The sequence below is a fragment of the Garra rufa genome, chromosome 17 (assembly GCF_049309525.1).
Source record: "Garra rufa chromosome 17, GarRuf1.0, whole genome shotgun sequence".
In the NCBI taxonomy this organism is placed as follows: domain Eukaryota; kingdom Metazoa; phylum Chordata; class Actinopteri; order Cypriniformes; family Cyprinidae; genus Garra; species Garra rufa.
In genome coordinates, this window is record NC_133377.1 from 31,658,718 (window position 1) to 31,686,294 (window position 27,577).

At 39.1% G+C, this 27,577-nt stretch overlaps 1 protein-coding gene across 2 annotated transcripts; it reads left to right on the top strand.

Annotated features, from left to right (window-relative positions):
* Positions 1 to 1,182: 1,182 nt before the first annotated feature.
* epn1b (epsin 1b) lies at positions 1,183 to 12,747 on the top strand. Of its 2 annotated transcripts, XM_073821909.1 has the most exons (11): positions 1,183 to 1,272; positions 1,943 to 2,023; positions 3,524 to 3,613; positions 3,976 to 4,131; positions 5,652 to 5,780; positions 5,869 to 5,989; positions 7,283 to 7,449; positions 7,559 to 8,153; positions 10,057 to 10,173; positions 10,674 to 10,802; positions 11,102 to 12,747. In XM_073821909.1, exons 3-11 carry the CDS (start codon positions 3,545 to 3,547, stop codon positions 11,503 to 11,505), a joined length of 1,887 nt encoding a protein of 628 aa, XP_073678010.1. In that variant the 5' UTR covers positions 1,183 to 1,272; positions 1,943 to 2,023; positions 3,524 to 3,544; the 3' UTR covers positions 11,506 to 12,747. The 2 variants fall into 2 exon arrangements, with proteins under 2 accessions (XP_073678010.1, XP_073678011.1); XM_073821910.1 differs by having other exon boundaries at positions 10,674 to 11,242.
* The last annotated feature ends 14,830 nt before the right edge of the window (positions 12,748 to 27,577 follow it).

Below are 27,577 nucleotides of genomic sequence, written 5' to 3' on the forward strand. Positions count from 1 at the left end.
CGCCGCCGCGCGGTCACGTGGTTCATGGAGCTCTCAATAGTTCCAAACAACTCCACGCTGTCAATGTGTTTGAATGGGTTTAAGTAGGATAGACAGCCGTTTTACTATATTTGCAGCAATTTCGAGTAATTATTGACACATAATGTACATTGATTGTGTATTGATAACTTCTCTGAATACGGTTCACAGTCGCATTTTATTCTGGCGAGTGATAAAGAGACATAATTAATATGTTCTCATGCACTTTGACAGTCAAATGTGACCAAACGCCAACAAGTGTAACTTTTATTCAATTAAATAATTGTAATATATAGTTCAGTTCTATTTAGTTAATATTTCGAGGAGTTTTTGTTTTTGTACTAAATAATATGTGCAATATTGATCCTGACCATTTAAAAGATAACATTTTCTAATATAGTATTTATATTACAGTTAGTGTGATATTTAAGGTAAAATACATTTGAATGTGTATTTGGACATGATCAAACACTCTCTTTTTTATATGTTTCGATTTAAAGATTTAATGTTAAATAAGAAAAAAGTAATTTACTCATGTTATTTTATGATATTCAAATAAACAACATAACTGAATATTATAAAAGGCAAGCAAACATGGCATGTAACATAATAGAAAAGATGAAAATAGTGTTTAAAAAAAACACAAGGCAACGAATTGCATTCAGCATACATTTTTATCGTATTTCTTGAATGCAGTCTTTACTGAAACTCATTCAACCTCCTACAGTGAAAGAAAGATTACAGAAAGACTAAAAACGTAAAAATATGACAATTAGTATCTGGTTATGGTCGCTATTACGGTGTTTCTCACAGTATCTAACTGCAATTACAGTAGCTATAAATGTTTATTTTTAACGATAAACATTATATAACACGCTTCATAAAATACCACACTGGCCAGGTCAACTGATGCTTTAAAATGTAAAAAAATGTAGTAATTTCTTCAATTTACCGGCGACAGTGCTTGAGAAACGCTGAAATGAATGGGCTTCTATGGAAGAGCTATTGGTTGTTTGGAACTATTGGTCGCTCCATGACACGCTTTACTTTCGCATTCCTCAGTTCCTATGGAAGCCTATGGGAGTGTAGCAACTCTGTTTCTCTATGGCTCTGGTTTATACCATTGCAAACCGCCACTCCCATCTCATTAATATTCAGTAGGAGGCTTGGACAGGTAGCCGTAAACGGAAGCGGAAATTTCCGCTAGGCTCTGGAAAAGCTTCTCATCTTCTCTCCCGTTCACTCTCCTAAAAGGTTAGTATATTAAAACATACATATGTATATTGGTATCCGTTAGTCAGAAATGTTATCCTCGAGCTGAGAAGGAGCGATGTTCTATGTAACGTTAAACATTTAGCTAAGGCGCAGTGTATGTTCATGCATTATTATCCTCCTGTTTTTAAGGCGATGGCTCTTCATTCACCCAACCAAAATCAGCTTTTGCAGGTGTCAGATTACAGTCAGGGCACGATCAGACCTTTATGATGCATTAGCGCTGTAATTTCATGTCTGTTATAGAGATTGTCACCAAATGATGCTTTGAAGCACACATTACCTGAGAGGTGTTTGTTGTCTGCAGCATTGATAAGATGTCTATCTGCTCTGCTGCTAAATAAATCAATCAACATTTGGATCACATAGCATTTGGCAAATATTCATAGTGCAGGCTGGACTTGCTGCTGAAAATAGCATTAAAAATAAGCGTTATTTTGATGGTAGGATGATGCTGTTTGATGTTGCTGTTACAAAATGCTGATATATGTATATGTGTGTGTGTGTGTGTGTGTGTGTGTGTGTGTGTGTGTGTGTGTGTGTGTGTGTGTGTGTGTGTTTTCTACAAACATTGACAATTTTGAGGTAAACTCTTTCTTCAATACAGCCACTTATTACAGAGTATGTCCTCGTATTTCTAAATCCACTATAGGGAAAAGCTCATGGACTGAAGTGCCTGTCAACGATTGGAGAAATTCAGTCAACAGCCATTCCTACATACTTTATTTATCAGGTTAGTGGAGCAAAATAAATAAATTACATTACATGTCTTTTTCATTTTGTTTGCTTGTGTGTTTTGTTAAAAACCTATTCATAATAGCAGGTGTACATTACCAGTCAAAAATGTTTGGACAGTAAGATTTGTAATGTTTTTTTTTTTAAAAGTCTCTTCTGCTCACCAAGCCTGCATTTGTTTGATCTAAAATACAGCAAAAGCAGTAATATTGTGAAACGTTTTTCTATTTGAACATATTTTGAAAATGCGATTTATTCTTGTGATCAAAGCTGAATTTTCTAGCATTATTACTCCGGTCTTCAGTTTCACATGATCCTTCAGAAATCATTCTAATGTGCTAATTTGCTTTTCAAGAAACAATTATTATTATTATTATTATTAAATATTATTATTATTATTATTATTATTATTATCATTAATATTTAAAAAGAGTTTTTTTTCAGGATTCTTTGATAGAAAGATCCAATAATCAGCATTTCTCTGAAATAAAAAGCTTTTCAAACATTATACACTATACCATTCAAAAGCTTAGAATCAGTATATATTTTTTATTTTATTTTTTTAATTATAGAAATTAATACTTTTATTTTGAAAGGATGCTTTACATTGATCAAATGTTCTTCTGAACTTTCTATTCATCAAAGAAACAAAAAAAATCCACTCCACTGTTTTCAACATAATAATAATAATAATAATAATAATAATAATAATAATAATAAAATGTTTCTTGAGAAGCAAATCAGCATATTGGAATGATTTCTGATGGAATGTTAATAATTCAGCTTTGAAATCGCAGGAATAAATTACATTTGAAAGTAAATTCAAATAGAAAACAGTTATTTTAAATAGTAAAAATATTTCAAAATATTACAGTTTTTGCTGTACTTTGAATTAAATAAATGCAGGTTTGTTGAGCAGAAGATACTTCTTTAAAGACATTTAAAATCTTGCTGTTTAAAAATTTTTGACTGGTAGTGTATACTATGAGCTTTGATCAGGGTTATTATAGTTAACTACAACTAAAACTAAAAAATACTTGACAAAAAATATGGCTGAAATCAAATATTGAGAAAAAATATATATTTTATGTCATCTAGTTGCATGATTTCTCAATTTTGTTCAGTTTAACTTGATGGACTAAAATAACTAAATTTAAACTGAAATAAAATATTATATTAAAAACGATAATACAAATGACAAAAGCATACCATGTAACTAAAATTAAATAGAAAACAGAAAATCTACATACTATACTATCCAGAAATAAGACTGCTCTGACATATACCTTCTATTATAAATTGACTAATAGCAGAAACAATAGTGCCTGATTTTAAAAGCTGTTTTCAAATGATCAAAGTTATCCAAAAATGATTATGATATGTGATATAAAAGCAGCAGTTTTTGAAAATCATATTTGTTGTATTACATAATGTGCATTTTACACCAGTTTTACATTTAAGTGCATTTAAGTTTAACAAAAATGGCTTTCTCAAAAAGGTCTAGGACAAAACCGCCATCATGACTCACTCAATGCTGCGACGACAACTGAAAAATCTTGTTCAGAACTTCTCTGAGGCAGAGGTCAAGGTGAGTTTTACTTTCCTGTTTATCGCACAGCGTATTCTGAGTCTTATATCATCACTCTTAAGTCAACCCCATTCAAGTTTCAAGGTGAAACTACAAAACTTTTGTCACATACATTTATCAGATTTTTTTCAGTCCTATACTGCCTATTAGGCTAGAACTGTGTGCATCATGGAACGATAAACATTTCTTACAGTTGTATGCCACATTGTGGACCTCAGCATGTTTTCTTTGCATATTAAATTTTGTACATTTAATCACTCTTGCCAATGAAATAAAGAGTGTGTATATACATAGTGAACGTTTATATGAATTATGTAAAGAATATATATAATGAGCTTTTACATGTTGTATATGTTGTGTAGGTTCGTGAAGCGACTTCTAATGACCCCTGGGGGCCATCAAGCTCCCAGATGGCTGACATCTCTGACTTAACCTACAATGTGGTGGCCTGTAATGAGATTTTGGCCATGCTCTGGAAGCGCCTCAACGATGACAAGAATTGGAGGCACGTGTACAAGGTGAATAAAGGAGAGAGCTGAAGAGAACAGTCTCCAGGTTTACGGAACCAAATTATTTGCTTGCCTGTCTGCTCAGACTGATTGAATATTTATAGCAAGAGATCGTTTTTGAGACTCTATTACGCAGCTGATCATGTTACCTGATCAGTGGCTGGCCTTTTCCTGTCAGCAGGACTGTTGTTGCTGCTGCTGCTGCAATGTTTGATTTTGTGCAGGCAGGGTGTTCCTTTCAGCTTCACTGCCATGATGTTTCTTCCTCTGTTGTTTACTTATGGCTTTTGTTGTATTATTGAGAGAAAGAGAGATTGAGTTACACTTTATATTTAGTCATGTTTGCTAGTGAATCATCACATTGAATTATATGCCCCAAAACACCCTAGTAACACCTTTTAATATTCATTATTATTAATATTTCTCCATGTAGTGGACTTCTATGGTGCCCGTGAGTTTGAACTTCCAAAATGCAGTTTAAATGCAGCTTCAAAGGGCGATCCCAGCCGAAGAAGAAGACTCTTATCTAGCGAAATAATCAGTTATTTTCTAAAAATAACTTCAAAATAGTCTTACAGTGCTGTTTTACCTTTTTTGGTAAAGGGTGCTTGATCTTCTTTGCACGTTCACTTTGTAAACACTGGGTTGGTACTTCTGCAGCGATGTAAGACGATTTTGAAGTTGGAGGAAAAAATGAGATGGGAGTTTTTTGAAATACCCTAACTGTCTTGAACTGGAAAGCACAAAGTTCACACAGGGCTAGACAAGACGAGCATTTGAGGTTAAAAAGTATATAAATTGTAAGTTTTTTTCAGAAAATAGCCAATCGTTTCGCTAAATAAGACCCTTCTTCCTTGGCTGGGATCGTTTAGAGCAGGGGTCACCAAACTCGGTCCTGGAGGGCCGGTGTCCTGCAGAGTTTAGCTCTAACTTGCCTCAAAATACCTGCCTGGAAGTTTCTAGTATGCCTAGTAAGACATTAATTAGCTGGTTCAGGTGTGTTTATTAGGGTTGGAGCTAAAATCTGTAGGACACCGGCCCTCCAGGACAGAGTTTGGTGACCCCTGCTCTAAACTATCCCAGCCAAGGAAGAAGGGTCTTATCTAGCGAAACGATTGGTTATTTTCTGAAAAAAAAACTGACAATTTATATACTTTTTAACCTCAAATACTTGTCTTGTCTAGCCCTGTGTGAACTTTGTGCTTTCCGGTTCAAGACAGTTAGGGTATGTCGAAAAACTCCCAAAAAAGACCCCTGGTTTAGAGCGTTTTGAAGCTACATTTAAACTGCATTTTGGAAGTTCAAACTCTCTGGCACCATAGAAGTCCACTATATGGAGAACATTCTTGAAATGTTTTCCTCAAAAAACATGATTTCTTTGTGACTGAAGAAAGAAAGACATGAACATCTTGGATGACAAGGTGGAGAGTAAATTATCTATACATTTTTTGTTTACTTCATGTGAACTTCTCCTTTAAGGATTGTCAAAACACCTGACAGATCATATGTTCTCTTTTCGTCTTCCACAGGCTTTAACTCTTCTTGAATATCTGTTGAAAACGGGCTCTGACCGCATCCCTCCACAGAGTGTGGAGAATCTTCACATTATCAAAGCTCTAACAGAATACCGCTTCACAGACAAGGATGGAAAGGACCAGGTACTACAAAATATTAGATTCTTCTACTCTCATTACATTAATATTAGAGGATAAAGGTCTGAAAGCTTGATGTATTTACACTTTATAGGGGGTGAATGTGAGAGAAAAGGCTAAGATAGTGTTGGTGCTGATTGAGGATGAGGAAAAGCGGAAAGAGGAGAGAGATTTTGCTATGAAGACAAAAGACAAGCTGACAAAGGCTCCTAATGGTAAGACTCACAAACCAGGAAGCAAAACAGACATCATGCATGGAGCTTGGTTTACAACTTAAAGTGTTAGTTCACCCAAAAAAGAAAATTCTGTCAATAATCACTCAATAGCGTTATAGTCAGACAATGTAAGTCACTTAATAATAGCATTGTGTTCATTTAACTGTTGTATTAAATCTATATCTTGTTTACAAACTCCCTTATAAATTAATAAAAGCTGTCACTCATCTAATCGCGATCTCAAAAAGTTCCATTATAATGAACAAAGCTCTCTACACTGCACAATGAATTTCTTATTTACACTCTCTATACACTTTGTTTTATGAAAGGATTTGTGAGATATGTCTGTGATACATTACTCAGCGTTGCAAAAACATGTAGAAACCTTTGAAGCTCCCCTCAGCGCAAACACAAATATGCTGATCGGGTCAGTCGCACATGGTACTCCTAAATATTTTTTCATAGTTGCACGCAGTAGTTTTCAGTCGCAAATACGAGTGAAATGGTCACACTGTAAAGCCCTGATAAATGGCAGAATTTTCATTTTTGGGTGAACTAACCCTTTAAAGGGATGGCTTACACATAAATGAAAATCACTTAAACTCTTAAACCATCCTGGGTGTATATATGCATAATTTAAATTATAAAATTATAGTTAAAGAGATAGTGATAAGGCTATTCTATATAACAGAAGTGGAAAGAAAGTTAGAAACTGTCCACTTCTGAAGTGGAAACCTTCAAAAAGGGCATAAGAAGTACCATGAAAGTAGCACACATAACTTGTATTCACCATGTTCACTATAAACAAGTTATATGAACTATAATAACCAGCCACATCTGTTGTAATTTTTTTAACATTTTAATTTGGAAACCTGTCCTGTAGGTCTAATATAGTGTTTTGTTTTTTTTATGTTTTAGACACATTCACACTCTTTAACTTACAAATTATATTAATGTCAAAAGAAGTCAAGTTTATCAAAAGAAGTTTTTTTACTTCTATTATTTAATAAAAATACAGTAAAAAATGAAATATTATTAGAATAGCGCTTTTCTATTTTAATGATTTAAAATGGAATTTATTCCTGTGATGGCAAAGCTATTTTCTCACATGAAACTGTAAGACTTTTTTGATGAATGGAAAGTTCAAAAGAACAGTAGTATTTTGTAACATTCCTTTAAAGAAATGTATTTTAAATATTTTTAATTTCACACCGCTAACATTTGTCCGATAATGGTTTGTTGTTCTTTTTTTACTTATGATTTAATTTCTCTCTCATTTTTTTTCTATCTCAGTGTCCTCTGCTACTGGACCAGAAAAAGAAAAGCCAGAGATCCCGCCATATACAGGGCTGCCCTCCCTGGACAACATCCCATCGGTGGCTGACCTGACCGCCGCTATGGCCAAGAAGAAGGAGGAGCAGAAGCGTCTGGAGGCCGAGAGAAAAGAGGCAGAGAGACGGGTGAGACACACTGACCAATTACTCTGAGAAACGTCATTAGAGTATTATTGAGTTAGATCACATTACCTGACTGTTATCAGACTGATAAAATGGAAATTTCTGGACTCAGGCAAAGGAGGGTGACACAGAGCCAGATCTTTGGGAAAAAGCAGCGACAGCAGCGCCTTCATCCAACTCAGACCCCTGGGGAGCCCCATCTGACGCATCCAACGAATCCACCTCTGCTTCCAACGACCCATGGGGGGCACCATCTGATGAGGCGAAGGAATCTAGTCCAGCGACCAATGATCCTTGGGGTGGATCTGCTGATGGGACAAACGGATCCGCAAATGCATCCAATGATCCATGGGGAGAATCTGCCAATGCCAACAATGTTTCTCCACCTGCTTCCAGTGATCCCTGGGGAGGGTCTACGAATGCAGAGAAAAGTTCTCCACCTGCCGCCAGCGACCCATGGGGCGACTCTTCTGGATTTTCAGAGGATAAAGCCCCACCAACAAACGATCCTTGGGGGCCTCCAGCTGAAATAGCGAAAGACTCTGATGCAGCAACATCAGATCCTTGGGGGGCACCTGCAGATAGTGTACAGGATTCAGCCCCTGCAACCTCTGACCCCTGGGGGGCGCCATTAGAAGTGTCATCAGCTACGTCTGATCCATTTGGTGATGGTTCAAAAGCAGATAATGACCCTTGGGGCACAGCAGGTAAGAGAGTGACTGGATTGAAGAACCAGGAAGGTACAACACACCCCAGTGTCCAACTGACAGTTACTTCTAACTTAAACAACCATGCAAAAGTTTGGGATCAGTAAGATTTCTTTTTTAAATATACGCTACCAGTCAAAAGTTTTTAGACATTAAGATTTTAATGTCTCTTCTGCCTACTAAGCTTGAATTTATTTGATCTAAATTGCAGCAAAAACAGTACAATTTTGAAATACTTTTACTATTTAAAATGATTTTCTATTTGAATATATTTTAAAATGTAATTTATTCTTGTGATTTCAAAGCTGAATTGTTATTGTTATTATTACTCCAGTGAGTCAAAGGAAAGTTTTCTTACTCCTATTATTTGATAAAAATACAGTAAAAACCGAAATATTATTCGAATAGCGCTTTTCTATTTTAATGTTTTAAAATGGAATTTATTCCTGTGATGGCAAAGCTATTTTTTTCACATGAAACTGTAAGACCTTTTTGATGAATAGAAAGTTCAAAAGAGCAGTATTTATTTATTTACTGGTAGTGATTTCAAAGCTGAATTATTACTCCAGCCACATGATCCTTCAGAAATCATTCTAATATTCTGATTTGCTGCTCAAAAAACATTTATTATTATGTTGAAAACAGCTGTAGAATTTTTTTCAGGGTTCTTTGATGAATAGAAAGTTCAGAAGAACAGCATTTATGTGAAACAGAAATATTTTCTAACATTATAAAAGTCTGTATCATCAATTTAAAGGTTGTATCAGCGATTTCTAGCCTGAAACATAAAGTGTCAAATTCAGCTGACCTTTCTTCACGATCCGCTCGCTGCCTGCCCCATAAATTGTCTGTGAAAAAACCGCGTCTCTGTGGTCAGCCTAGGGTCCGAGATATGCCAAAAAAACAATCGGCACTACCAACCTTTCCACAGATAAACAAACAGTGTTCCAACCAATCAGTGAGTGGTTGGAACACTGTTTGTTTATCTGCATAATAGTTGATAGCGCCGATTGTTTTTTTGGCATATCTCGGACCCTAGGCTGACCAGAGAGACGCGGTTTTTTCACAGACAATTTATGGGGCAGGCAGCGAGCGGATCGTGAAGAAAGGTCAGCTGAAATTGACACTTTATGTTTTAGGCTAGAAATCGCTGATACAACCTTTAATGTCTGTATTGATCCATTTAAATCATCCTTTCTAAATAAAAGTTTCATTTTCTATAATTTCTTTCCCAAGAAAAAATAAATAAAATTATACTCCAAGCTTTTAAATGTTATAGTGTATAATGTTACAAAAGCTTTTTATTTCAGATAAATGCTGATGTTTGGATCTTTCTATTCTTTAAAGAATACTGAAAAAAATTGCTTAACAATTTTAAATATTGATAATAATAATTGTTTCTTGAACAGCAAATCGGCATATTAGAGTGATTTTGGTTTCCACAAAAATATTAAGCAGCACAACTGCTTTTAACATTTAAAAATATAATTCTTGGGAACCAAATCAGCATATTAGAATGATTTCTGAATTCTGAACGATCATGTGACACTGATGACTGGAGTAATGAAGCTTTGCCATCACAGGATTTTATTTTAGGAATTACTTTTTAAAATACATTAGAATCAATAACAGATATTTTGAATTAGAAATATTTCACAATATTCCAGTTATACACAATTTTTAATTAAAAAAATAATAATAATAATGCAGCCTTGGTGAGCATAAGAGACTTCTTTCAAAAACATAAAATCTTACTAACCACAAACTTTTGAATCGTAGTGTAAATGTAGATTACAGCATGAATGAAACCGTATTTTAATATGCTGATGTCAAAATAAATGTATTTTCAGAAAAAAAAATTCACTTTTGTTAACTAATCATTGTATTACTTACTTACTCCCAGCTTCTTCACCCCCTACTGCAAATGACCCCTGGGGTGCTCCAACTGATGCTTTGACAACTGATGACCCTTTCGGTGATGGAGGCAAATCAGATCCTTGGGGTGGTTCCTCTAAAAATGGTACTATTGAAACCGGTTTCTTGTTTCTGCAGTCTCAAATTTTATTTTTCATGGTCAACTTTAAGCTAGTCTAAAGGGATAATTCACCAAGAAATGACAATTCTGCCATTAATTACACAGCCTCGTGTTGTTCCAAACTTGTAAGACCTTCATTCATCTTTACAACACAAACTATGACATTTTTGATACAATTCGAGAGCTTTCTTACCCTGCATAGACAGCAATGCAACTGACACTTTCAAGACAAAAAAAGGTAGTAAGGACATTGATAAAATAGTCCATGTGACATCGGTGGTTCAACCTTAATTTTATGAAACTGCGCAAATACTTTTTGTGACCAAAGAAAGCAAAAATAATTACTTTATTTAAACATTTCTTCTCTTCAGTGTCCGTCTGCTGATGCAAAAACTACCAAAATCAAGGCTTGTTTTATCACTTTTCTCTTGTTTGAACAAACAAGGTTAATAAGATTTTTACCTAACCTTTTTTTCTATCAATAGGTGACACAAAAAAGCCAGCGTCCTTCCTTGGAGAAGGTGCTTCATTGGTGGACTTGGACTCTCTTATGTCAGTCAAGCCTAAACCCAAACAGCCCCCTCTCAACGCCATCTCCACCCAAAACGCCCCGGGTAAGGAGGGCTGAGAGAGAACAAGAGAGACATTGACAATAAGAACAACTGAGAAAGAGAGTGAGAGAGAGACGATCTGTATAGTATCTGTTTATTTTTGAGTGTTTGTGACGCAGTGTTTTTCAAGCCTAGAGTTCATATAGTCATGTGGAACATAACCTTTATGTAGTTGATGTAGATCCCATCTCAACCTTCTTTATCCCTGCTTCTATATGCTATCCACTTCCCTTCTCCCTTCCTCCCTCCTCCCCATCACCCATCATCCTTTTGTTTGCACTTTCAACTGTCATCCTTCCCAGGATTTTTGCCAGCCGCAGGCATGACCAGGCCTTTGGGCGGCAACATATCCAATGCAAGTGGTTCTGCTGCACAGCCTTCAATCCCCAATTATTTTGGTTTTAACTCCATGTCATCCTATTCCAGTGGCCTGTCCTCACTAAACACAGCCTTCGGGATGCCTGTTGCACATATGGCATCTCCAACCCAGAATGCAAGCCATTCAGCTTTGACAATGTCCAACATGGGGTTTTCCATGGGTAACCCTAAAATGGTTCAACCCAACACTGCAGGCACTCTCATTGGTGAGTTAGCTCCTATGACCCTCACAGGAACGGTTACCCAACAAGGTCCGGTTCCTCAGCGACCTCCGTTGGTTTGGGGCACTGGAACCTGGGCTGCTGGGAAAGGAAATAACGTTTTTTGAGTTCTCCATTTAGCATCCATTCATCCCTAGCCTTCTGCTTTCCCCATCCCCTCCATCGATTCTAGTTGATTATGTGTGTACAGTATAAGTGTGTGCAAATATTTAAATATTAATGAGCAACAATATACTGTAAGTATATAAAACAATATACTTTCTGTTTTGGGAAAAAAAGCATGCATACCCTGATCTTTCCAACATGATGGATTGAGAGATTGAAGCAGGTTTTTTTGTTTGCTCACTCATTGGTGTTTTAGAGTTCATAAGGGTCTCATAAGGTTTTATGAAAATAGTCTGCCAGTGAGCAGATTTTGGATATTCAGTGCCATTCAAAAGATTGGGGTCAGTACTTTTCTTAAATTTCACATTAAAAAAATCTTACTGACCATAAACAGACCAAAATCAGATGTTTATTCCCAAACCTACTCAAAAATTCCCAAAATAACCAAGGAAAGCTCTAAGTTAGAGACCCAGGCGTACATTGAAATTTAGTTTGTGTAACCAGCAGTGAGCATTACATGTTTTTTTTTCATCACTGTGAAAAGTTTCCATAAGCGTCATTCTGCATAAAACACAGAATTATGAGAGACGTTCCAGTCATAATCATTTTTAATGCATTATTTGGTTATTTCATATGAGGAGGTATGGGATGTATCCAAATTTTGAGGTTCCTAGTACTACATCACTTTTTTAAATATCTATCTATTTATTTATTTATTGTTGTTTGGCTGGAAGGCAGCAAGTGAGGATTATGCACAGTGTTTGTTGGGAATTGTTGTTTATTGCAGTAAACTAACAATATGAGAGGATTAATGAAAAGAAAGATAAAACTTTTGAATATTGATATAAAGAAAATTCTCGTTCTTTCTGTATAAAATGGTTTATTAAGATGCATCTTCATCAGACATTTATTTTTATTAGTGTAGTGTTCATTTATTTCAGACTTGTTTTGGTCCTCATGTTTATTCTGTTATTCTGTCAGAATTATTCTGTTATTCTGTCATTGAGGAAGGTATTGGAAGATAAGCAAAATCATCATAATTAGAGGAAATTCAAAAATGTATGAAGAAAGCATACTTTTCCATATTTACTATAATTATAGGTTCAGTTACAGTTTTATTTTTTATTACGAATATATTTATTTATTTATTTATTTATTTATTTATTTATCCAGCTATGGTAAACCTGTGGTGTTACCTGTGAAAGTGCACAATTCAAGAATAAAGTGACAAGATCATTGATGAAGAGTGTGTCCTTCATTCTAGTGACTATTATTTACATTAAGGCTTGTTCCAGGTTCAATAAAATATTTACATATAATTAGCAGACATTTTTATCCAAAGTGGTTTAAAAAATAGAAAAAAAAAAACTTTATAGTTTTTATACAGGTGCCTAGACTCTAAAAACTTCAATTTCTTAAATATTTGGCAACCCAGTGCCGATGTACATTTAAACAAACAAAAAAGTTTACATCTCACAATTCTGACTTTTTTTCTGTCAGATATAAATGCACAATTGCTGAGTTATAAAGTCAGAATTCAAAAATGTAAAGTCAGAATTGTGGAATATAATCTAAAAATTGCAAGAAAAAGTTCAATTCTGTCTTTTTTCTCGCAATTGTGAGTTTGTACCTTGCAAATCTGACCTTTTTTCTCACAATTGTAACTTTGTATCTCGCAATTCTGACTTTTTTTTCACAACTGTGAGATATAAATGCACAATTGTGAGTTATAAAGTCAGAACTGCAAGATATAAAGTCAGAATTGCGGGATATAAACTGAAAATGGCAAGAAATAAAGTTCAATTCTGACTTTTTTTCTCGCAATTGAGATTTTTATCTCGCAATTGTGAGTTTGTATCTTGCAATTGCAACTTTGTATCTCACAATTCAGACTTTTTTCTCACAATTGCAACTTTGTATCTTGCAATTCTGACTTTTTTTCTCAATTGCAAAATTGTATCTTGCAATTCAGACTTTTCTCGCAGTTGCAACTTCGTATCTCGCAATTCTGACTTTTTTCTCGCAAATGCGAGTTAGCATCTTGCAATTCTGACTTTTTTTCTTGCAAATGCGAGTTTGTATCTTGCAATTCTGACTTTTTTTCTTGCAAATGCGAGTTTGTATCTCGCAATTCTGACTTTTTTCTTGCAAATGCGAGTTTGTATCTTGCAGTTCTGACTTTTTTTTCTTGCAAATGCGAGTTTGTATCTTGCAGTTCTGACTTTTTTTCTTGCAAATGCGAGTTTGTATCTTGCAGGTCTGACTTTTTTTCTTGCAAATGCGAGTTTGTATCTTGCAGTTCTGACTTTTTTTCTTGCAAATGCGAGTTTGTATCTTGCAGTTCTGACTTTTTTTCTTGCAAATGCGAGTTTGTATCTTGCAATTCTGACTTTTTTTCTTGCAAATGCGAGTTTGTATCTTGCAGTTCTGACTTTTTTTCTTGCAAATGCGAGTTTGTATCTTGCAATTCTGACTTTTTTTCTTGCAAATGCGAGTTTGTATCTTGCAGTTCTGACTTTTTTTCTTGCAAATGCGAGTTTGTATCTTGCAATTCTGACTTTTTTCTTGCAAATGCGAGTTTGTATCTTGCAATTCAGACTTTTCTCACAATTGCAACTTTGTATCTTGCAATTCTGACTTTTTTTCTTGCAAATGCGAGTTTGTATCTTGCAATTCTGACTTTTTTTCTCAATTGCAAAATTGTATCTTGCAATTCAGACTTTTCTCGCAGTTGCAACTTCGTATCTCGCAATTCTGAGTTTGCATCTTGCAATTCTGACTTTTTTCTCACAATTGCAAAATTGTATCTCGCAATTCAGAATTTTTCTCGCAATTGCACCTTTGTATCTTGCAATTCAGACTTTTTTTTCTTGCAATTGCAAAGTTATATCTCGCAATTGAGACTTTTTTTTTTTTTTCTCGCAATTGCAACTTTCTATCTCGCAATTCTGACTTTTTCTCACAATTGCGAGTTTGTATCTTGTATCTCACAATTCTGACTTAATAACTTACACTTTATTTCTCAGAATTGGTAGTTTATATCTCGGAATTCTGACTTTACAACTTGCAATTTTGAGAAAAAAAGTCAGAATTGTGAGATAACAAGTCGCAATATCCTTTTTTTTTTTTTTTTTTTTTTTTTTTAATTATTCATTGGTGGAAACAGGCATCCATAGAACACAGCATTTTGGTTGAAAAAAACCAACCTAGCAATTTTTAGAGTGCATAAAAACTACCCAGCACCTGGGTAAAAATATTCACAAATAACACAATAAAATAACCCAACAGGCTAAATGCAGCATTGGGGTTACAAAAATAACCCAGATTTTTTTAAAGTGTACAATAGTACGGAGCCCCTTACGTCACCTGTAGAAGAAAAATAATTAATCCGTGGGGACGGTTTTGCAATTCGTTCCCTCAGTTTATAAACCGTACTCACGAATTCTTAAACTGTTCCCTCGGTTTAACAATTCGTGCCCACGGATTAACAAACCGTGCCCACGAATTTCCAATCCGTGCGCTCAGATTTTGTAAACCGTACCCTCGGATTTTGAATCCGTACCCACAAATTCATAATCCGTGCGCACGCTTTCGCAATCCGTTCCCACAGTTTGTAAACTGCTCTCACGGATTTGTGGCCCCGCCCCCAAATTCAACCAGGACACCTGTTTAGGTGCCAGATGCATTGTATTGCATTTATTAAACTTTATTTTCTCATAGTAGGCTATATGAGACTATGCAACACTGACAAAACAGAGTTTTTAGCTTTATTTTATATTAATCTCCAATAGATTAGCTGCTAAAACACCACACCTGTGTTTTATCCCATTGGTTATTCATGTAAAATAAACGCTAAAAAGAAGAATGTTTTGTAAGTGCGGTCATGGTAAATTAACGAAATAAATAATGTACAGGTTATGTTGTCATTACTTTGCTCTTAAACTAAATGCAGTGTAATATATTACATATTTAATAATTACATTAACAGTGAACAAGCATCTAACTGTGGGTGAAAAGCTTATCATAAAATCGCCAAAATTCTACATGTTAAGAATTGAATAGTACACAAACACATTTGGGCACTTATTTAGCCTATAAATTAAAATAATAATAATTACTATTTTAAGTATTATGACGTAAAAAGCTTATAGCCTACTACTGTTTCTCAGCTATTAAAATAGTTCAGTTTTGCATGAAATGACAAAGTGACTTTATTTCGTTTCGTTTTTTTAATAAGTTAATTTAGAAAAATGTTTGGAGCATTTTTTTGTTCGTTCAATATAAGTTTTTGTTTTTTAAAGTAATGACAAGGCGGCCAGTGGCAGAGAATGAGTTCATTATAGCCTGTGTTTGATCAGTTTTGCCTTCTCAAATCATCACGACTTGCTGACAATAAAATCTATAGGCCAAGCATGAAACAATGTTAATTTCAACAATAAACTAATAGAAATGTGTATATATTTACCGCCTGCATTTTGTCCTATTGCCAATTAATTAATTAATTGTTTTATTATTTCATTAAGTAATAATTTAAAGCATTCTCGATATAGGCCTACATCAGGGGTGCCCACACTTTTTTGGCTTGTGAGCTACTTATAAAATGACGAAGTCAAAGATGATCTACCTACTATAAAAATGCAAAACATATATTTATTTATGAATATATAGAGAATTCTTTATATGTTGGTGTAGCTTGCATAACTACATGAACCCATATTGCACAATACAACTACATACAAGTACATTTTTTTGTCATTACTTTACTTTACTTTACTCTGATGACTTGCACTGAATGGAATCAGCCACTTGGCGCTGCTGTATGCACGTTCATGCGCGGTGATTTGTGTCATAAAAGGACAGATGTTAGACTGGCTGCCTTGTACGTCAATCAAGTGACAAAATTAATAGTGAGGACGGATGATTGGCTGACTACATTGGCTGATCGTCTACTTTATTTGACGTCTAATTAATGCCGTGCGATCTACCCACACCACCTTTGCGATCGACCGGTAGACCGCGATCGACGTATTGGGCACCCCTGGCCTACATGTAATTGTCTGTGAGGTATGTATTTGCTCCTGTTGAGATAGAAAGGGTATTATGATTGTTTTCTGTTCTGATGTTATTGTGATGCACATAAATAAAAGTATAGACCTATTACAGTTCCAAATGATGTATTACTTTAACAGCTTACTTTCCACTCTCTGCACCAACAATTGCATATGTGCCTATATGTTATGTGCACATTTATATTATTTTAATGATGAAATTAGGGATGCACCGATCCACATTATTTCACTTCCGATCCGATTCCGATACCTGAATTTGGATATCTGCCGATACCGATACTATTCCGATACCAGAGCTCTATTTGCTTTTATATCACTATGACTATTATCATTATTGTTGATTTTATGAGGCTGTAACAAACTTCTCTACAAGCAAGTCTAAGTATCTCCCAAAAAGCAACTTGAGGTAAGTATGAGGTTAGAAAATGGCAGAAATCCCATCCTGAAAACAAATATGCAACTTTAAGGGTTTAAATTGATATTTATTTAAATTTCAAGACAGGGTTACTAGATACTAGTGCAATATACACTCTTGTTGCATAAAACAAAAAGGTTTTCAAATATTTGAAATAAAAAATAAATATTCACACTATAAATAGAACAATGTGCATCTGATCAACATAAATTCAGTAAATTCTTGCTTGTGTAGCAGCAACAAAATAAGGTTTTCAAATGTTAAACATTTTGAATAAAAGTGCAATAAGTGCACTTTTCGGATCAGCAAAAAACAAACAAAACAAAAAAAAGTTTGTTGTTTATTAATTACTGAATGCTTACTTTAAGTACTTCTAATCCACAGCAAAAACTAGCTGAACTAATATAATAAGTAACAAAACAAGAACACTAACACAAATGACAAGTGTAGATGAATACAACATAAAGTTACTAATAAAATCAATAATACTAGTATTCAGGTGCAGAAATTTAATAATTCATTGATAAATAACTAGTGCTTCTCACTGCAGGTATTTATAGGATGCTGTCTCTTTAAGGCCTAATGCACGTAATACTGGCACGCATCTCCTTCTCAGCTGTTTCGGTTCACTGAAGACATAACCGACGGTGTTACCAGAATAAAACAACGGGTATTTAAACATAACTTTGTCGCGCAGTTTGAATCACGTCTCTCTCTCTCTCTCTCTCTCTCTCTCTCTCTCTCTCTGTGCGCGTGCTCGCTTCAGGTGTGTGCGGCAACGTTAAAAACAGAAAATAACACGCACGAAGTCTACAAATTATAAACTTTTACTCTATGATGGGTAATATTTAACAGTTAATCTACTAAATAAATCCACGAGGTGCCACCTCTCGGAACAACGGCTTTGCAAACATTGCACGTTGCCGTCTTTGCGGCGTTTCCGACCGTAAAGTATTTCCACACAGCGGACATGTATGACGCTCAATGCTAAACTGCTACCTGCAAACTGAAGATTTTCTGAAAGGAGGCATGTCATCTCTCTCAGTGTCTCATTGGAGCACAGACATGTCACCTAGCCCGGGATCACTTGTGAAGTCATTTCAGCAGACAGCACTGTACGTAGACATAACTCTGGATCGGAAATTTCTCTAGGTTGGATCGGAAATTTCCGATCCATTAATTAAGCTGGTATCGGAACCCGATACCGATACTGGATCGGATCGGCCCCATCCCTAGATGAAATTACATTGTTTTATACTTTAACTTTTTTGAGACTATATCTATATTTATTTTAGCCAAGTCGTGATTATCTGAGAAGGCAAAATTTATCAAACACGATCAACTCACTGTCTGCCGCTGGCCGCCTGATCGTTACTTAAAAAAAAATAAAAACTTATTTTTAAAGAACAAAAAATGCTCCAAACCTTTTTTCTAAATGAACTTAATAAAAAAAGAAACGAAATATAGTCACTTTGCCATGACATACAAAACAGAACTATTTTAATAGCTGAAACTGTATGCGCTGTTTTTGGGAGAAGGTGCTCTGTGTGTCACGGTTAACACAAGGGAGGTCTGGGTCCAAATGCAGGGAGAGAATGATTTTATTAAATAAACACAAATAAACAAACCAAAAGCCAACACGGCAGACTAAACATAACTCAACAAAACAAGAAACACGGTCAAAAGCCAGGAACAAGAATACCAGAAACACAACCGAACATAAAGACAATGCAGACATGAAACAGGAGTGAGAAGTAATCAGTGCAAATGACAAAACAGACGTGAAGAATCAGAGTGCAGTGCAAACAGCGACCTCAGGTGGCTGAGGGAAAACCCACAGCCCCGATCATGACAGTACCCCCTCTCTAGGGAACGGCTACCAGACGTTCCCAAAACAAAAATTCTGGAGGGAGGAGGAACGGTGGAAGGTGCATCAGGGGGAGGGATGGCGGGCCAGGCCCGTGCAGCGGAGGAACGTGAGCGGACACCGCCGCCAGAGGAACGTGAGCTGGCCTCGCCGCCAGTGGAACGTCCGCGGGCACCGCAGTCAGAGGAACGTGAACTGGCCTCGCCGCCAGAGGAATGTCCGCGGGCACCGCCACCAGAGGAACGTCAGCGGTCACCGCCACGTCAGGAACAGAGAGCGCGGTCACCGCCGCGTCCGGAACAGAGAGAGCGGTCACCGCCGCGTCCGGAACAGAGAGAGCGGTCACCGCCGCGTCCGGAAAAGAGAGAGCGGTCACCGCCGCGTCCGGAAAAGAGAGAGCGGTCACCGCCGCGTCCGGAACAGAGAGCGCGGTCACCGCCGCGTCCGGAACAGAGAGCGCGGTCACCGCCGCATCCGGAACAGAGAGAGCGGTCACCGCCGCGTCCGGAACAGAGAGAGCGGTCACCGCCGCGTCCGGAACAGAGAGCGCGGTCACCGCCGCGTCCGGAACAGAGAGCGCGGTCACCGCCGCGTCCGGAACAGAGAGCGCGGTCACCGCCGCGTCAGGAACAGAGAGAGCGGTCACCGCCGCGTGAGGAACAGATATAGCGGTAGCCGCCGCATCAGGAACCAAGATAGCGGTCGCCGCCGCGTCAGGAACAGAGAGCGCGGTCACCGCCGCGTCAGGAACAGAGAGCGTGGACACCGCCGCGTCCGGAACAGAGAGAGCGGTCACCGCCGCATCAGGAACAGAGAGCGCGGACGCCTCAGCGCCAGGAACAGGAGGTGGGGTCACAGGAACAGAGACAACGGACCCTTCCGCCTTCTCACGGAAGAGCCACTCCGCCCCCACCGCAAAGCGGGAACGCCGTTGCGCCATCTCAGCCCTGCAGGCTTCCATCTCAGCCAGTTGGAGGTAGATTATCTCCTTGAATCGAGCGGCCGACGCCGCCTCAAAAGCCGCCGCCTCCTCAGAGAGAAAAAAAAAAATTACTCCCCGCTGGACCCATAGGTGATGTCTGCATTCTGTCACGGTTAACACAAGGGAGGTCTGGGTCCAAATGCAGGGAGAGAATGATTTTATTAAATAAACACAAATAAACAAACCAAAAGCCAACACGGCAGACTAAACATAACTCAACAAAACAAGAAACACGGTCAAAAGCCAGGAACAAGAATACCAGAAACACAACCGAACATAAAGACAATGCAGACATGAAACAGGAGTGTGAAGTAATCAGTGCAAATGACAAAACAGACGTGAAGAATCAGAGTGCAGTGCAAACAGCGACCTCAGGTGGCTGAGGGAAAACCCACAGCCCCGATCATGACACTGTGACAATGCTCACCGTAAATATTACTGATAATAGTAATTATTATAATTATTATTTTAATTTGTAGACTAAATAAATGAGTGCACTTAAGACAGTAAACTGTTTACCTTTTACAGTTTTGGAAATGTCATTCTTAACATAACTCATTTTGGTGATTTTTGTGATAAGCTTTTCACCCAGAGTTAGATACATGCTGCACTATTAATTTTATTATTAAATAAGGCCTATTGTTTCATTGCATTTAGTTTGAGAGCAAAGGAATGACAAAATAACCTGTACATTATTTGTTTTGTATTGTTTTTTACCTTCTCCTCTCCAATACTTTTTTTTTATTATTATTCAGGCAATTTTATATTTTGAAAAATATTATTAAATAAAACAAAGCCGTTTGAACAGCGCTCTTCACTTATTATTTTATTTTGGTACCATGACCGCACTTACAAAACAGGCTTTTTTTTAGCGTTTATTTTACATTATAACCAATAGGATAAAACACAGGTGTGGTGTTTTAGCAGCTAATTTATTGGAGATTAATATAAAATAAAGCTAAAAACTCTGTTTTGTCAGTGTTGCATAGTCTCATATAGCCTACTATGAGAAAATAAAGTTTAATAAATGCAATACGATTGTGACCAGGGCAATACTTTTAGATAACCTTAAATGACTACGCCACCCTGGGAATTACACCCAAGGAAATATAAGGACCACCGGTCCAATGGTATAAAGAGAAGACGGAGACGTGATTACAGCTAAACAGAACTTTATTCAAAAAAAAAGAATAAAGGAGAAAAGAATATATATATAAATAAACCAATATAACACTTCCTAAATTAACAAGTTCTTTTATTACAAAATAGGAAAAAAGGTTCACAATAAGAACAATATTTTACTACGCATCCATAATCAAAATAAATTTTGTACCTTCCCCACAAACCAATATATAAACAATTTATTAGAGAAAAAAAGACAAGGCTAAAGCTTACCTTAGGGGTGGCAAACTAGCTGAAATAAATTGTGCTCTCAACCAAACATGTGTGCACAGCAAACAATAGGAAGAGGTGTTCAAACCCTGGTGCTCCAAACTCACAACAGTGTGCTCCACCCAGGTGACTAGCCTCCCCCTCGGTGCACCCAGCCTTGAGCCAAACTAGGAAAAAAAGAAGAAAAGTTAGTGGGTCCAGTACAAATACAAAATACCAAATAATTACACAAAGAAAAGAAAACAAATCACAACTGATGACTCAAGGGATTGACTGATGGAATGATGTAGCGTCCTTTCTCAATGGCAATAAACCAAACTCAACTAGTAGGTTTTGTATAAAGGACACGCTACCAATTCAGTTCAAACTATTCAACTTAGGTCATCATACTCAAACCCAAAAACGCAAAACAACACAAACGCTATGTTTATAAAGAACCAACTATGAAAAACAGCAGCACGACCCGCAGTAGATCGTCCAATACACTGCGGACAGCTGCAAAACAAAACAACAAAATCAAACAACCCAAACAACCTAATGTTAAACAATAATAGAATCATACATACTCAAATCCGCCACTTCACAAGCATAGGATGTAAGGACGCCTTCATAAATAGTTTCACTAAAGCACAAAAGAAACACTTCAAACTAACAATACAAACAAAGACGCGTAGTAATACCATAGCTTGCATACCTAAACTTCCAACGAGCGCTCAACGCGACTCACTGAAGTCTTAGCCGGAACAGCTACAGCACATCTTGACAATAAAAAACAAACATTACTATAACGGCTAAAACCACACAAATGAATGCACGCATAAATCACCCATCACCTACCTCAACTACCTTAACGCTGAAGACCGGAAAAGGGATGGGTATAACAGAGGCTATGATCTAATGCTTCCTGTCCATGCATTTAAATACTCCGACATTAATTATCCCCTTTTGCTCCCTCCCCTAAAGGGATAACCACCCAAAAAGAAAAGAAAAGAAAAGGGAAGCCCATCCCACACTGCTACAATCTATCCCCCCTCTTCTTTTCGTCGCCCCGACGATAAGCTGACCTCAAGAAGAGTAACATAGGGTAGCCCATTAAAACATCATAAAACTAGTTCCAGGGCCTAAACAAAACAGAAACTGCCTGCGACACCGGCCTAGGAGAGAGGACAGTCCCACTAGCAACCCCCCGCACTGCCTGGGGAAGATGGTGCAGGTTTGAATGCTGCCCTGCTGTCGAACGTGCCGTACGTCGCAATGGGGCTTGGGTCACTGTATACAAGCTTGGGACTGGATAGTCAGGCTGATCAGGAAGGGAGGTCGATGGTCTTGATTCCTGAACCTCCGCGTTAACTGTACACGGTATTGGACTCTCTGTGGACACTGGAAAACTACTAGAAGTGACAAGACCATCCATGCTGGTAGATACTAAAAACAGGTCGTCATTAAAATCTTCTCGGCTAACATCTTCTTGGCATAGTTCAGCTGTTGGTGACAAGTTAGCCTCACCAATATCTCGAGCCTCTGGCTGAAGTTGGGCCTTCAACATAGTCCGATGTACGTGTCGAATCTTCCCGAGATCATTCACAGGTGCAATCGTATACACAGCACCTCTGTCTTTAGGTGCCTTAACCACCTGATATACATCAGAACGCCAATGATCTTGAATTTTATGGCGGCCTTTTACTCCAAAATTCCGTAGATACACTCGCTGGCCTTCATATAGCGGATCTTCTTTCACCCTCTGATCGTGATGATCCTTACGGCGAGAGGCAGCACTCATCAGTCTCTCCCTAGCCCCTTCAAATGCAACTTGTAGACGGGCCTGGTGCTCTCGAATCCAGTCATGGACAGTGCCAACCTCAGACTCCTGCACTCTGCCTAACAAGAAGTCTATTGGTAACCGAGGATCTTGACCGAACATAAGAAAGTGTGGAGACTCGCCAGTTGACTGATGTGGAGTGGTGTTGTAACAAAACACCAACTGGGGAAGGCAGGAGGCCCAGTCTCGCTTTCTTGAAACAGGTAACGTACGCAGTAAATTATGCATAGTCCTATTAAACCGTTCGCATTGTCCATTACCAGCTGGATGGTAAGGTGTTGTATGAGTCCGTGTAACTCCATACAGCTGGCACAATTGCTGAATAAGACTGCTCTCAAAACTGCGACCCTGATCAGAATGGAGACGGCCAGGCACCCCAAATTTACAAAACCACTCAGTCACAAGGACCTTGGCCACAGTAGAGGCCCTCTGATCCCGAGTGGGTATGGCCAAAGTAAATTTACTGAAGATATCAGTCATAACCAGCACATTTTCCAGGCCATGATGGGTAGGCTCCAGAATTGTAAAGTCCAGGGCTAGAATCTCGTTAGGCCGCGAGGCCAACAAATGCCCCATAAAACTAGGGACAGCGAGGTTAGTATCCTTAGCAACTTGGCACCGCTCACACTCTTGACACCAGCGCTTCACCTCAGCAGTCATTCCGGGCCAGAAACAACGCTGGCGGACGAGTTCTGTCGTTCGCTCTACCCCCTGATGTCCATGATCTTGATGTAGCTGAGTGAGTACATCCTTCTTCAAAGAGGCTGGAAGAACTATTTGGAAAACCTCCTCACCACCATTAGGTCGAAGAATCCGACGATACAATACGCCATTCCTCTCTACTAGACGATCCCAATGGCGCAGCAGAGCCAGAGCCGAGGTGGATAGTGCTTGGCGCGCCGATGAACTAGGGCGCTTCCTCTGTCTCAGAAGGATTATCACAGCTCGTATATCCGGATCAGCCCACTGCAGAGAACACATATCAGAGGCAGAGTGATGAGGTAAAACACAAATGGCAGCTTGAGTAACATGAGGCTGCTGTTGTAAAGCCACAGCCTGCTGCAGAGGCTCTGGGACAGGAGTGGTAGTAACAGCTGGTAAATACTGCCGAGAGAGAGCATCAGCGTTCTTGTTAATTCGGCCAGATCGATAGCGAATTTCATAATTAAAACATGCAAGCTGGGCTGCCCATCGCTGCTCGGTTGCTCCCAACTTGGCAGAAGTGAGGTGGCTTAGCGGATTGTTATCAGTGTAAATTATACACTTATGCCCCAAAAGGTACTCACGAAATTTTTCAGTGACTGCCCATTTCAGAGCCAAGAACTCCAACTTCATTGAGCTGTAGTTTATCATATTACGTTCTGGTGGGCGGAGGCCGCGGCTCGCATATGCTATCGGCCGGACCTTACCTTCTTGTTCCTGTGACAGTATTGCCCCCAAGCCGCTATAGCTAGCGTCTACCTCTAAAATAAAAGGCAACGCAAAGTCGGCATAAGCCAGAACTGGGGTAGAAATAAGTTTAGCTTTCAGTCTCTCAAAGCTCTGCTCACAGGCTTCCGTCCATGCCACCGCAAAGTCTCGTCCAGTCCCTTTTCGAGACTTCGTACCAGCCAACTCAGCCACTAACTTATGCAGGGGTGCTGCCAATTTAGAAAAACCCTCGACGAAGCGACGATAATAGCTGGCAAACCCTAGAAACGATCGCAGCTCGGACACATGGCTTGGACGTTGCCACTTTGCCACCGCTTCAATCTTCTTTGGATCGGTAGAAACACCAGCACTGGAAATCACATGTCCCAAATAGCCAACCTCCTGCTTAAGGAAGGCACATTTCTCCAGCTTGGCTTTAAGTCCTTCCTGCTCCAGTCGGCTCAGTACCCCCTCTAGTCGTTCAAGATGCTGTGAAATGGTAGAAGAAAATACCACCACATCATCAAGATAGAGCAAGAGAGACTGACAATGTTGTTTCCCAAACAAACGCTGCATAAGACGCTGGAAAGTACTAGGGGCATTACAGAGACCGAACGGCATACGGTTAAACTCAAATAGTCCAAACGGAGTACAAAAAGCAGTCTTGGCCTTATCCTTTTCAGCAACCGGAACTTGATTGTAGCCACTGGCTAAGTCAAGAGTAGAAAACCAGCAGGCCCCAGAGAGTGCATCCAAAGACTCTTCAATACGAGGTAAAGGAAAAGCGTCCTTGCGAGTCTTCTGGTTTAACTGGCGGTAGTCCACACAAAGACGAGGGCTACCATCCTTTTTTCGCACCAACACAATGGGGGAAGCATAGGGACTGCAGCTCTCCCTAATGACCTGTGCCTCAAGCAACTGATCGATATGGGCTTTAACCACCTCGTACTCTGATGGCGGCAAGCGCCTATAACGTTGCCTAACAGGAACTTCGTCTAACAGAAGGATTTCATGTGATATAAGACTGGTACAGCCTAAATCACCCTCGTGGGCAGAGAACACAGACTGATATCTATGTAGCAACGTCCTAACCTGATGGCTATCCTCGCTAGTAACACCAGATAAATCAAGAGCATCAATTTGGCTTAAAATTGGATTAGGAGAAGAACTAGCAGCTTCAATAGCCCTCAACTCAGCTACTCCCTTAGGCAGACTAACCACATCCACGCTACATAAGTGACCTAACTGTGTGCGAGCATAAAGCACAATGTCAGTGGTACCAACATTCACTACAGGAATGTAAACTGTCCCCCTAAACACCCTAACTAAAGCAGGGGAAGCTAACAAGCTTCCAGGCAGACCAGAGTCTAGAGGCTCAAATAAAGCAAAACCACCAGAAAACTGGTCTGAACAAGTTGCAGCAACAAACTTAGTCACACCCCCTGGGATACGCTGAACCCTCCCTTGACATAGTTTCACACTACTCCTCAAGTCGGGTGGAGGACTACCATCTGCCTGATGACATCGCTGAAGGGCTTGAAGTACTGGACCCGGCGCTTGGGACACTGTTGGCAACTCAAATAAAGCAGGCCCATGTTGACAAAACAAAAGCTCATAGCACTTGCTAATGATATTCATCCCAAGAACCCCTGGGACACTAACACCACCCGGAAGATCTTTTACTACGAGTATGCCGCAACCAGGTATAACCCTTCCACACAGGGACACGTCCAATTCTAGATAGCCTAAATAAGGGATGGCTAACCCGTTAGCAGCCCTAAGCTGAAGCCACCGACAGGCCTGTAAACGGCCTGTCTTCAAATGTTGCAGAAAGAAGCTCTCGGTAACCGTGGACACCATTGAACCGGTGTCCAATAAACAAGACACCTTAACTCCCCCCATAGAGACATCTACATGAGGGCAAGATGACATTAATTTTGCTGTTGTACTCAGACTATTCATAACAGTAGAGCCAATAGGGGCCCCACCCAAACCGTGGCTCAACAGTTCGGTGGGCACTAGTTTTCCGACTCCTGTTGGGGAGCAGGGGGCCTAACAACAGACAAAGAGGATGGAACTACAGAATTAGATCGAGGGCGGAAGGAAACCCTATCACCATCACACTCCCTGGCAAAATGCCCAGGACGCTGACACCTCCTGCAAATGACAGGCCCCTCTCTAGGCAGTCTAGTGCGCCTTTGATTATTCTGAAGTACGGCAATACTTTGTGTCAACTGATTAAGCTGATCCTGCTGTTGTTTCAAAGTCTCTTTAAGATCCCCTAACTCGGACCCAAATGAACCATCATATTGCATGGTAGCAGGCCCCCCCTGAACCCCATACTGGAGGCCACAGGCCGATGGAACTGAATAACTACGACCCCGAACACCCCCGGGCATACCCTCCCGTTCCCATCTAATAGCCTCCCCTCTTACATCTAACAGCGTAACCGTAGGCTGACGACGTACTAGTTGCTTTAGCTCTCGACGAAGAGAGCCATCACAAACATGCTCAATAAATTGATCACGTAACAATACCTCAGAGTTCAACATACCCACTGGTGCAACTCGTTTTACACGATCCATGAGACCCATCAAAGCCAAAGAAAACTCATGAAGACTCTCCCCCTCTTGCTGTTTTCTGGAAAAGAAAGCCTCTTGCAAAGCAACATATGATTGACAACAACCATACAGTTCTAGTAGAATTTTAATAATTGTTTCAGGATCTCCCCGCTCAGCACCTGAACGAAATTTAATTTCGTCCCTAGCCTCCCCTTCTAAATGATCAAACAAAAAAAAGGCTTTTTCAGCTGGAGCCAAATGACGAGCTCGCATACATGCACGGGCCTCCTCGACCCACTCGTCAATACCAATGCCAGATCTGCCTCGGAACATAGGACACTTTCTGTCCCGAGGAACAAGAACAAGTCTCTCAATAGCAGTTGGAATACCTTCAGCATTAGTAGATGGCCTTACAGCTGTGTCATCACAAAGAGCCGGAACAGAGTCTGTTGCTGCAAGGACCACCCGATCCTGACGCAGACGTTCATTTTCGGCTCGCAGTTGTGCCACCATATCTCGGAGTTCTGCCAGTTCGCCATCCATGGCTCAGAGTCGGCTG

What these genes read in the sequence shown, in the direction of transcription:
- epn1b (XM_073821909.1), top strand. Translation starts at nt 3,545, where the DNA reads ATGACTCACTCAATGCTGCGACGACAACTGAAAAATCTTGTTCAGAAC. An exon ending in GAAAAGAGGCAGAGAGACGG is followed by an intron (nt 7,450 to 7,558) that starts GTGAGACACACT and finishes TTCTGGACTCAG; the next exon opens with GCAAAGGAGGGTGACACAGA. An exon ending in CTCCACCCAAAACGCCCCGG is followed by an intron (nt 10,803 to 11,101) that starts GTAAGGAGGGCT and finishes CATCCTTCCCAG; the next exon opens with GATTTTTGCCAGCCGCAGGC.